We start from the raw sequence: 12764 nt of genomic DNA on the forward strand, positions 1-12764 counted from the left end.
TTAATTTCTTTGTTAATTTCTATTTTGACCATAAGGGACCAATGAAGGTGCATGTTATCCTAAAGCTACTTTCTGTCAGGAATGATTATGGTGCAGAATTCTTGAGGAGGCCTGTTAGGGCCTAGAATGGATCCTGTGAGGAAAGTCTTTCTGTACATCTTTTTCCATTGCCAAACTCTGTTCTTCATAACATTTATCTGTGTTCCTTAAATATTTATTATAGTTCATGGATTTTGAGATGATTGCTGCCATGGTCGTCTTCACCTTTAGCCATACTTTTGTTTACCATTATCTGTTTATTTTTTTCCTTCCCACTCCCTCTCCCCCAGCCTCCCTTCCCCCATTTGAGACGCTAGTGACTGGATTACAGTGGAAATGTGAACAAGGAGATTTTGATCTTCATATGTCATTGCAGGTGTCGCAGAAGGTGAAAAGGCCGCAGAGCTTCACAAGATGAGGGCCACATCGCACCCAAATAGGACGACTGTTGATGCCGTTGAGATTGAAACTCTCAGAAAAACAGTAGAGGACTATTTCTGCTTTTGCTATGGTAAGGTACACACAGAGTAGCCCTTCTAATGATCATTTTTTAACCAACTCTGTTATTCCTTTGAACACAGCAAGCCCATGGCACAGGCAATTTTACTTAGTGGGCAGCTGTTTTAAGATGTTTTGTTTTTAACTATTAAGTTTATCTTGTAAACTTTGTAAAGAAAAATATTTTAAGAGATTGATTTGCAGGTACTGGACTGAACAGTCTTAAGGAAGAAAGAATTTTGCTATCTGTGCCATCATGGAAGATCTGTGTCTTCTCTAGTCAATACACAATAACATTTCCCACACTTGTCTTTGTTGCTATTCGGGGTTCCATGTTGCTAGGCAAAAGCACCTCTTAGAGGTATCTGTTGTTTGCTTGAAGGATGAAACTGCATCCAGACTTTGGCCAAGCCAGTCACGTGGCACGAGAAGCCCCCAACAAGGCAGGCAAGTGGCTGGCCTAGGTTTGTTGTTTAGAGGAGAGTTATGTGGGAGTGTACGTATAAATCCTATGTCTGCTGTGGTTGAATGCTAAACCTGCCTCTGGGGAATGGGATTCCAAGTCCAGATCAGGCTCTAGAGCATGTTAGGAAGTTAATTGTTCAGCTGTAGGGCATGTTTATCAGCAGTTTTTTGGGTAAGAGAAAAATGGCTTAAAACCACCTAATACTTGGATATGTGTCTGCTTTGGCATGCCTTTGTTTCCCAGGGGCCTCGCGGAAGTGGCCGGCGAGGCCGGCTTGAGGCCCAGCCTGAGGTATCATTTAGGGGGTCTGACTGCCCCACTGGGAAAAGAGAAGATCAGCGCTGCTCTCCTCCCCTGCAGCTCCAAGGTGGTTTCACAGTGAAAGATCCGACAGTTGAGTTTTCTTTTGAGATTGTGGGGCATTTCCATGATTTCTGAGTGTCCTCATCCACACTCGTTGCAAACATTTGAATTCGTCTGGTAGGTCTTTATGGTCTCTGTCCCGTTTTGTCCCCTAGGTAAAGCCTTAGGCAAGTCCACAGTGGTGCCTGTTCCATATGAGAAGATGCTGAGGGACCAGTCGGCTGTTGTGGTGCAGGGCCTTCCCGAGGGAGTGGCTTTCAAGCACCCTGAGAACTATGACGTCACCACTCTGAAGTGGATCTTGGAGAACAAGGCAGGGATTTCTTTCATCATCAAGAGGTAACAATGCACTGTGCTTTCTTCTTTAGCAAGCCCCTGACATGTGGCTGCCCTGCTAGAGAACAGATCTCTCCTGGAGAGTCCTCTCTCAGTTCTTTCTCACAGCTTATTGTTATTGGTAGTGATGTTCAGTTTACAGGTCCATTGTATTTAGCTGTATGAAAAATGTTGAGTGATGGTTTTTCTTTATTTTCATGCAGACCTTTCCTGGAGCCAAAGAAGCAGCTGGGTAAGTGGCTTCTTACTCCTAGAAGGTTGTTAATCTGGGCACCAAATCAGCCCCATGATTTTCTTCATCCAGTTTCTGGTGTCTGGCTTTTAAAAAGCTGTTTGCAAATCTCTGCTGCTGGGGGATTCTCCTGTTTGCAGAGGTGGTAGGAAGAGCGCAGGCTGGACGATCCGGAAACTTGCGGCCCCCTTTCCTGGCAGCTCTGCTTCTCTTGGGATTCTCCAGCAAGATGCCTGTCCCTCTGTGTCTCCCCTAACAAAATGGCTGTCATAACCCTCCCCCACTTCTCAGAGATGTTGGGAGGGGAGGGGAGATTGGATGTAGAAGAGCTTTGGACTCTTGGGATTTCAAGGCATTATTTTAAGTAAGCTTTTTTGTACTTGGGTCTGAAGCTCTGAAGATGGTGATCAGATTACTTTTAAACTGATGTCATAAAGGAGCTTAAGAAAGGCCTAGTAAGAAATCTGTAAGGAAAGGCAGCTGTAAGCGAGAGGGAACAGAGTAACCTTTCATTTTCTTGTTCTCACTATGACGAAAGGAGTTTTATCCTGGCAGAGTAATCTCTTGCTGCAATGTCTTATGGGTGAGGGAGTTTTCACTCTTACTTATTCTTACCCTTGGAGTTCAGAGTGAAAAGAGAGGTTTGCAGCATGCGCTTGTTGCAATGCTAGGCTGTCTGGTTGTGGTGGGAGGGGCCGTAAGTCACATCTGTTGTTATTAGAGCATTAGCAGCCATATCCGGGAATGATTGGCATATGTCACGTGATGAGATCTGTCTGCTGCTGAGTTGATTTGTCCTCTTCATGACTCTGTAAGAAGTATATTCTCCATCTTCTCAGGTTCTATTTGAAACCCCACTGCCATGAAGAGGCATGGGAATTCAGGGATGTGTAGATCCAGGCAATACAAAAAGGTGTTAGGCACTGTTAGAATTTCAACTCGTAACTTTGCTTCTGTCTTTCATCTACAAAATATGTTTACTTTTTTCTTGTTTTCCTAATATCTCTTAAGAAATATCAGGTGCTTTGGGAAATTTAAAATCTATTTCATGGCAGTATGGTGTAACTCCTTTTTCCCCTCCAGGTGGTCGTGTATCTGTCACTGACTCAGAACGCTCGAGAATATCATCCCCAGGTGGAAGGTAAGGGTTATTTGCTCAAAACTCAAACAGTGGGAAAATGGTGGGGTTTTTTTTTTTTTAATAACAGTGTTGAAAAGGCACTTTAGATGTATACAGATTTTAACATTACATTTGGGGGAAATGACATTGCTACCTTTCATGGAAAATATTTATCCAATAAATAAATGCTCACAAGTTAATTTTTAAATTCAGACTCAGGCACTGTGCACCATTATGACCAATCCATTTTAACTAGTCCCCAAGTGCCTACAAGGTTGCTTGCAGTTGTTTCAGGATAGAAGCATGTGTTATTTTTTTTTTTTACTATATCTCTTTTCTTTTAGTTGTCCTATCAAAGTGAAAACCGAGCCGACTGAAGATTCTGGTATGTATAATTAATTAGGATTTTTAAAAAGTAAAATGTAAAGCTCAATGCTTTCATAGCTCTCTCCACACAAAGGAAGGGCTGTGGTTTTATGCATTCGTTTGGTAGTAAGTAGGAGCATTTCATAAGTATGAAATAATCAGAACAGATGACCTGACGTCATAGTGTTGCACCTGGTAGCTCAGAGGTAGGATTCAGAAGGATCATTTTAAAATTAAGAAATTATACCTCACATTGATGGAGGTTAAGATTGGCAAGTGCTTTATATGCATTACCTACTTGGATTTGATTTGAACAACCCTTTTTTATCAATGTGGGAACAGTGGCTGAGGGAGGTTCAGAACTTGTCCAGAATCACAAACACCCATCACTCTGTCCACTTTGCCACCCAGCTGCCTTCCCAGTGATCCTGGATTGATTCTAGCTTCTGGTTAAAATTGTGTCTTGTTCTGTGCCCTTGACCACCCCTCACTTCTAGTCAGTAAATTTTAGCAGGAAATAAGATTACGAAGGGGAACCTCAAAGTCATGCACAGACCATCCCAAAGATCAAAGGAGCATAATTTACAAATCGTATTATTTGTTAATCAAAATTCACTACTGGGTAATATGTACCAAATTGGGGGGAACCATCTGGGTCTGCTGTCAGGGTTCGGGTCCTGTGCTGTGTAAATTCCATACCAAATCCATACTTCCACAGCTCCAGACAGACCAGCAGAATATCCAGAAGGAGCTGGTAACTTGGAAGTTTTACTGGTCCTTTTGAGGATGTTTGGGCATGTTAATGAATTAAACCCAAGGTGGCCCAGATAGGCACTGGTCCGTTCTTCCCAAAGCCCTCAAACTTCTGGTGCCTGCCCTTCCTTCTCCCCGGGTCTGTGCTGCTGAGAACTCCTACCCCTAAGCCATTGCTCTGTGCATTCCATTATCCTCAGTTTCTTCTACTGATCCCCACGTGAAATAAACTTGAGACCTTTCCACGTGCTAGTTGCCCTTCTGGAATGTCCTTCCTGAAATACCCTGGGCATAGTAATTGTCACACTTTGGCAGGACCAGTGCCAAGGGTACTAGGACTACTCACTGTCTTGGCAGCTCCAGCTCGTTTAATGCAGTCTTGGGCAGCATCCCATTGGCTTTCTGGGCTCATTGACTTTAGAGCCACCAAGCCCCCAAATCTGTACCCAGGCTTCCTCCATGTTGTACTTCAGAAGTTTGCTTTTCAGATCAACGTGTAAAACCTTACATTCATCCCTGTAACTCCTCATCTTCCATTCAGCCTCGTGTTGGAACTCATCAAGACCTTTTGGAAACCTGACTGCCAGTTAGTGAGTGTTAGAGCTCACCTTTCCAAGCCTTTGTCATTGGTGGATTTGTTGAGCACACTTTCTGTTCCTTTATCCAGTTCGTTGATAAAAGGTTAAACAGCGGAAGACCAAGCGCAGACTCCTGGGACTTTTCATTGGAGAGCCCCTGCTGAGTCAGCATGGAACCAATTAGGCTTTCTCTTTGACCATTCGAATAGTTTCAGGGCCTTGTCATTGTCCTCTTTTATAGCTTGTTTCTCCAGCTTTTCTAATAGAATAGCATGGGAGACGTTATTGAATGTTTGGCACAGGACGTGGTCTGGATTCCTGATTCTGCCCTTCCTAGCTAGTTTGCTTCCCCTTTCTGCACCTGTTTACTCACCTCTAAGTTGAGGGGTTTAGATTAGAGCAAGGGTGGTTGAGGGCCGGTGGCAGCCCGTTGGCTGCTGAGAGCTGAGAATGGGTTTTACCTTTTGAAAAGGGTAGTTTGCTGATGCCTGGACCAGAGTGTCCCTGAGGACCCTCCTACCATTCAGTCTGTGGTCCTGTGACACCCCTGAGCATGAGGAAAAGCTATTACTGCAGAGTCGGGCTGGGGTCAGCAGGGCTAGGGGAGGCAGAGGTCAGACTGCACCCAGGTGAACATGAGAGGACAGAAGACACTCGGTAATGACAGAAGAGAGGAAAGACCAGGAACAGCGAGAGCCGTCCCCAAGAGGAACGTGCTGTTTAGGGGGCAGGTGGTTTCCAAGCAGAGGTTCACTGATTGCTTTACACTTTCCAGAGCTAGAGGTTTTTGAGGGGGTTGGAATAGATATTCTCTCTAGTTCCTTCAGCCCTGAGATTTATGATCCATCTCCAACTTGGCCTGACCTGTTCTGTTAAGCGTCTGACTCTGAAAAATGGTAAGTGGAGAAATGAGGTGACTCTGACAGTCAGCATTTCCTCAGGAAGTTTAACCCTGCAAAACCACACAATGACATGACTTAGGTGAGCCCCCCAAACAACCCTGCTGCTCTCCAAGTACAAACTCATTGGCAAAATACACAGGACGATGAAGAGCCAACAGGGCCTTACTTGTGAGGGTGAGGTCCGTCCTTGCCAGCATATCCCAGGGGCATTTGTGGCGAAGACCAGGAGGACAGGGACAAGCAGATGCCAGATAGACCAACTTGTGTTGACAACACTGGATTCTTCATGGGCAGCAAAAGTTCCCAGAAGGCACTCCAGGATCAAGTTTGAAGATGTATCAGAGGGCCGAGATTCTCTGAAAAAGAAGAAAAGATCATGATTGGCACTTTAAAAAAAAAACAAACCAGAAAGAGGAAGACCTCAGCTCTCGGTGCTGCAGACATTTCTTTAAAAACAGCTCCAGAATGGGAGGAGGTGGTGACTGGGGAGGTGGTCACATTTTTACATCTGCAAGTGGAGGAAGGAACAGGAGATGTTAAATCTCGTATTTCTCTGTAGCCTTCTCCTGAGGCCAGGATCTTTCTCTTGGAGTCCATGGTTTGTAAACTTGGATGGATGTAATTTTTATTACTTTCTCACAGAAAATTGAGCATTTCTTTCAAGCATTTTAAAACATTTTTCCGAAGAGTCCATAGGCTGCCAGGGGGTTCATGACACAAACAAGGTGAAGAGCCTCCTTCATGAGGGAGAATGAACTATTTTCCATGTGGACATCAGAATCATATAAGACATAAATAACGTGGCATGCTATCCACTGCACCTGTCTGCCCTTCAACCTTCTGTTTAGCATTTGGTTTAATTTGGTAAAGAAGCAAATAAATATTGCTTTTCAATGACCATGGTCACTGACCCCTCCCCAAAAGTCTGCTGAATACTGCAGAGACTGGGAGGACAATTGCCTTGTCCCCAGGTCACTCACATAATTGTGTGGTGAAGTAAAAATTTAATACTTTTTTTTTTTCCCAAAAGATAGAGCTCATTGAATTGATTATTTTTTCTTGTTTTTATGAAAAAAATTTCAATGTCATTTAATTTATGTTGTTATTATTTCCATGATTATTAAAAACTTTTTAGAAGGTAGCAAAATCTCATATAATGATACTTCTGGGAATGATTTGGTATTGTTCTTAAAATAGAACAAGTATTGGGAATCACAAATTGATATTTGTGTGGTTTCATTGAAGCACCTCGAAACTGAAAACTTCAGAAGGTTCTTGCTGTTGGGGATAATTGTGCATAAATTTCTAGAGGCCCAGAGCCAAATTTGGCCATGGAAAGCTGACATCTCCTCTGCTTTCTTTTCCTGGAAGAAGTGATCTGGGCAGTTCCCTGAGCTCTGCTTGGATTCCCTGTCCTTTTGCTCCCCTGTCTTATCTAAGGCTCGACCCAGCTGCTGCTGCCTCCACAACTTCTTGGGGACTGTTGCCTTCCTATCAGAATTTCAGTGGAAACACACATTTATTTAGCCTGCACTGATCCAGTTTCCTTCCCACTCTACAGAACAACATTCGTTAGTTTCCCACCTCTGTCTTCGGCCGGTTTTTCTCAACATCCTCCACATGGCTGCAGTGGTCCGCCTCCTCCCATCTGCCAAGCATTTTCCTTTTTGTCCTTTAAAAATTTTGTTCTCCCCAAACCCTCTCAAAGAAAGAAAAGTGTAGCACCCCTGGCCTCATTACCGTAACTGTAGTTTCTACATCTCTGTGATTGAATATCTTAGTCTGCAGCATGGCTATCCTTGGAGTCCTGCCGTTTGTGTTTTTGGCTGCTCTCTGGGTTGGTTTTGTTTCCCTGATTAGGACTTTTGAGAGCAGAGGTTCTGCACATTTTTTTGCCAAATCAATTAAAAGAATATAAATAATATATTCAAATGCATCTTTGTACACCTTTGAAACAGCATTCTCTGGTGAACAAATTGAGTTTATTTTAATTTAATAATACCACTGAATACTAAATAAAAGATTCTGGGAGAGACAATGCAGTCCCTGTATACTAGGTGCTTGTTAATAAATGATTGTTCGATTTACAGGAATCAAGTAATTCAGCAGTAGCATCTAGCGTATTTTAGAAGTCAGCTCTCTATTATTCTTGTGTATGTATACACCCAAACCCACAGCGCCTTTCCCTCTGCCTCAACACATCATTTTATCTTAACCTTATGGATTATTGCAAAATTAAGATGATTCACTTTTTCATTGAAAAGTATGAGATTTGTTTCCAGTATATTCGGACTTTAAATGTCAAAGCTCCTAGTGTTTTCTCATTCACTGACTGGGAATCAAGATTATTGTCATAGTTTCTTTTAATAATTTCTACCACATTTTAAAATAGCTAACTCCTGTCTTAGGATTCTCTCTTAAATATTTAATTAAGTTTGAGCAAAATTTGTGCCCCCTTCGTAACTATGTTGTCTTAGGCCGTTTTAATATGGCTTCCGATGGTAGGACACATGTTGGCTGCCTTGTGGTTTCGGAGGTTCAACAGCCCTATAATCCTTGGGCTTTTCTCCACATCATCTTTTCCATTGCAGCAAACACATATGTATTCTACAAAGATGTAGTGAGAGACCTACAAAGTCCTTGAGTCTGGGGAGGGGCACAGGGGACAGGGAACAGTAAACACAGTATTGTCAACAGAGTTTTCAGTAGAGTTGGAGAAATGATAAAGTACATGGGATCAGGAGTGTTCTAGTAACTTCTAGTGGGGAAGTGAGTTTCTCACTTTAATTAAAGAAACAAATTCTCTATCATTCTAAGCAGTTATTTCGGTTTTGTATTTTGGGTACTTGTTGGGAGTCTTTTGGGTTCCTGGAACTTTCTGTATTTTCAAAGGAGGATTAAAGATCCTGAAAACAACAGGTCCTTTTATTGGGCCGATTTAGGGTGGACCAGGGACAGTCCAGGAATATTGATCTAGTAGCACTAGCCCACCAACACTCCTCACTAGGCCAGTGACTGGACACCTCCAAAGCCAATGGGACTGTTTCCATAGAGCTTCCTCCATGATGGTCTTCATTGCAGACCATACCCTGGAGCTCTTGTTGGGATTCCTGTTTCTGTCTTCACTCGTGACACCAGGGAAGCCGAGACCTTTCAAAGGGAAGCATTTTCCCTCTGAAGTTATAGCAGGTAGGTGCCAGGAAATGAGAAATTTCTAGTCTAGAATCTTAAGGCATTAAAGATGCAGAAGCCAAGGGTGTGGTTAGGGAAGAGGTAACATTTTAGATCAGGCTGTCCCAGGACCTGGAAAGTTCAACTTAATACCAAATAATAAACAGAAGTCAGGAATTAAATGACCATGAGCCCCAATTCCTCACTATTCAAGATTGCTTTTGGTCCTTAGTTGGTTATGGAAGGGTAGCTTTAAAATTGGGAGGCCGGTTTTGTGCCCCCACGCATCTGTTCCTCAGTCTTGAAGCCATACCAGTGGAAAGAGGAAGTGTAGATGGGCCTCTGGGGGCCCCACAGGTGCCAGAGGGCATTCCAGCAGTGTCTGGCCTTGGGACCTCAGACCTCTTGCTTGAGGGACATTTGTTAATCTTCCTGAGGACTGGAGGGTTCCCGGTCTTACACAAATTTAATGGCAAAATGGAGGCATTTACTAGTTTTAAAACTGTTCATTTTCTGGGGGTGTTTTCTTTTGGAGTTTCTTTGTAAGTCTCCACCTTTAGCCAGCTGGGCTGGGGGCTGGGCCTGGGACACCATGAATTAAGAGGCATTCATTAATCTGGGCCCTGGTGATTGGAAGTACTTCATTTTGGGCCATCCCTGCCCTCAAGCAGTTTGTTACTTGGAAGACCTGCCCTGTGGGGTGGGGTGGAAGGTTGTGCTGGAGTGGTGCTTGATCCATACTATGGGAGAAGGTTTGGGAAGGGACTGGAGTTCTTCCAGGGCCTGGGGGAGGGGACAGGCAGGGAATGACCCATCTAGCTTATGGAAGGCTTCACTTAACAGGCCCTCTTCTTCCCTCTCCCTTCCAGAAACCTAACCCAATTCTAGGGGCTCTTCCCAGAGAGCATGGGTCTACATACCTTGAAATGCAGAGGGTGACAGGGCTTCTTCAGAAAACTCCAAGGCCCTAAGCAGGCCTCTACCTCCATATCCTTGAAGTTTTTCCAGGGAAGCGCCATATATAGCAGTTGAAAGAAAAAAAGCCCTGAAAAGATGAGAAATGGGGCAGAGGATGAGAGAGAATGAGACCCAAGAGTAAGGGGAGAAAGACAAGCCTTGGGTCTTGTCCACATGATCAAAAACTGAACATTTCTGGGCACCAGTTTGGGGGTGGTTATTGGAACTTCATAGAAGATGAGCCCGTCAGTTATGAAAGCCGCAGACACTTGGATGTGTTTAAGGGGAGATTTTGGCTGAGCCGCAAACACGGTGGGGTCAGGAAAGGGTTGGGGTAAGGGGGAGGATGTCCTGGGATAGTGAGGGTACGAAGCCAAAAGTGACATTTCCGTAGTGGGAGCCTTGGTCTTCAGGTCTTAGAAAAGGAAGCTAGATTGCTTTTAGTGATCTTGGGAGAAGTTACATGCAGGGTCACACCCAGCTCTGCCGTTGGGGTGGGAGGTAGGATTTGGGGCTGGTCACTCATTTTGTAGGGAGGAGTGGAGGTCTGTGCCGAGGGCCTCATTGGTTATCTACCCTGAGGTCACAGACAGGGAGGTGCCAAAGACTGGAAGCTTCTAGAGGGTAAGGTCCGGGTATATAGAGGGAGAAAGTTTAGACCATGGGCAAGGCCTTGGACCTTATCTCTGCTAAGGAGAGCTTTTCTTTGAATAGGTTGTATGTAGTTTAACCAAATTTGTTAGCTTTTTTTTTTCTATTTGATTTAATAAGTGGCTAAAAACGAGAGGCAATTAAAATATATTCTTCCCTTTTTCATTTCCTGTGAGACAAAACTGAAGAATTGAAGATGGTAGCTTATTAGTAGCAAATAAGTCCAAACAGTATGGTTACCAGCACACCTCTAATCCTGTAACAGGCTGTGACTCAACTCTTCATTATATCCTGATTTTGTCATGTTAAGCCAACCTTGGGGTTTGGAGATTGTGAAAAAGTAGGATTGCTCCTTATTGTGGAATCTGATTTGAAAATTGGTGATATTTTTGGTTTTGTTTTTAAAGGCATTTCATTGGAGATGGCAGCTGTTACAGTTAAGGAGGAGTCTGAAGACCCTGACTACTACCAATACAACGTTCAAGGTAACGCCCTCCCTCCTGTCCCGTGTGCCTTTGAGCAGCAGGGGCTGACTTTCTCCGGCTTTACTTCCTGCTGAGTTGGTCATGAACCTGCTGATGGCTCCCAGTGAAACAATGTGAAGAGTTGGGTGGGCAGACTAGTTACTCAGACCCAAACAATCTTCAGGGAAGAGAAGGACGCAAGGACACTGGAGGGAGGCTCAGGTGGCCGACTTTGGGATGGTTTTTCTCTCCCCAAAGTTACTTTGTCGCTGCCTATAGATGTGCTGTAACATTTTCACATTCTTTCATCATTTACATATCTAAACCACAGATAAATCCTAGTTTGAAAGCCCATTTTTGTTATATCTTACTTACCCTTTCAATTAGAAATTAGTCTAAAATCCGTTTATCTCAGTGCATTCATTGATATAGATCCTTCTGATTTGTGATTTTTTTTTTTCTGTGCAAGATTTCCCAATTGGTTGTATGTTAAGCTGTTTATGTTTCAGGAATGATCTCTGGAATAACTTGTCTGTGGTAACCATTTAAATAAAATTAACATTACTATGTGTTAAAATCTAATAACTTGTGCTCATGAATAACTTTGGGGTGGATACAATAGAATGTAGTTCTTTGAGGCTAGAATGAGCGTTTTTCTTTGCACCCTCCAGTTCCTGGCCTTAGTGAAATGCTTGCTAAATCAATTAAATTTGGAGTTCGTGAGCTCAGTTTGTACTTGGTTGCATGTTATTAATTGTGCGTGTGTTGCCCAGACTTGAGTATTGCAGATATATTACCTCCGTTCAGAACTTCAGATACAGGCTGTTAGACATTTTATGAACTAGTTAGCTTTTAAAAACCATCTTGTAGCTCAGTTTGGATTTTCCCACAGTTGCAATTGTGTAAATGGAGGTTAGCCCACAAGAGTCTGATTTAATCAGTAATGTAGCTGAAATATATGATGAAAAGTAGCAAAAGACAACATTACAGTATTAATAGTTACAGAAATAGACAATGAGATATTTTTTTTTAAATCATCAGTTCTGGAGAGAAGAAAAAGTAACTTTATTTCCAAAAGCTTGTAGACTTTAAAGGGGAGGCGCTACTTTCAAGGTCTTTTGAGCTTGCTGCTGTTCTTTATCATGTCTGATTTCACTTCAGAACTTCATTTTCCCTTTTGGGGGGTGAGGCTCACAAATGGATTGGGAGGATTCTCCCCTCCCCCCAAAAAGAATAATGAAGGAAGAGGTTATTTGTGTAAGATATTGCTAGAGGTAGAATAAGCAAATCTGCAAATGGGTTAGCATGTGATTGGCTAGGATATTCTGGAAGGTGTTTGACTGAGAATCTGGGCAGTGCCCATGAACTACTCTTCTGTAGTAATCCTGACTAGCAAGAGGGAAGAACTTAATGCTGTCTGATTACCTAGAAGCCCAGGGAGGCCTGCATGGGCGCCATCTTCCAGATTTTGTGCTGGCTGAGTTTTTTCTTTGTTTTGGCTCTCTCTAATCCCCCCCCCCTTTTTTTTTTAAGCAGTCTTTATGTTTGAAGATGCAAGAGGTTGATGCTGGATCACAATTATTAATGTTGTGGTAGAGAAATAGTTAAAGTAACGTGCTGTGATCCTGGCTTAGTGAAAATGTGTAGTCAGCATGGGTTCATAGGTTCAGCTAGCAGCTTCAAGGAGGAATCTCTAAATTAGGCACATATAATGTGTTGGGTTGTGTGTGGGTGGCGCACCAAGATGGGTTGGTAACTGTCTTATGATTTTATGAACAGTAGCAAAACAATCATTTAACCTTTTAAAAAACTTTAGGCTGGTTAGAAAGTCAGGAGTATCTTCCTGTAAAAAGTGCTGCTGGGAAGGT

General features: G+C 43.1%; 1 protein-coding gene across 9 annotated transcripts in view; it reads left to right on the forward strand.

Moving 5' to 3' along the window:
- GTF2I (general transcription factor IIi) overlaps positions 1-12764 on the forward strand; it is a 91104-nt gene that overhangs the window by 25281 nt on the left and 53059 nt on the right. For all 9 annotated transcript variants that reach the window (XM_027861975.1, XM_027861977.1, XM_027861976.1 and 6 more), the window contains exons 4-9: positions 416-550; positions 1522-1705; positions 1906-1934; positions 3018-3075; positions 3399-3439; positions 10840-10917. In XM_027861975.1, coding sequence (XP_027717776.1) covers positions 416-550; positions 1522-1705; positions 1906-1934; positions 3018-3075; positions 3399-3439; positions 10840-10917 — 525 coding nt within the window. The remainder of the gene's footprint in view (positions 1-415; positions 551-1521; positions 1706-1905; positions 1935-3017; positions 3076-3398; positions 3440-10839; positions 10918-12764) is intronic.

The sequence above is a fragment of the Vombatus ursinus genome, unplaced genomic scaffold, assembly GCF_900497805.2.
Source record: "Vombatus ursinus unplaced genomic scaffold, bare-nosed wombat genome assembly UNPS02014768.1, whole genome shotgun sequence".
Lineage (NCBI taxonomy): Eukaryota > Metazoa > Chordata > Mammalia > Diprotodontia > Vombatidae > Vombatus > Vombatus ursinus.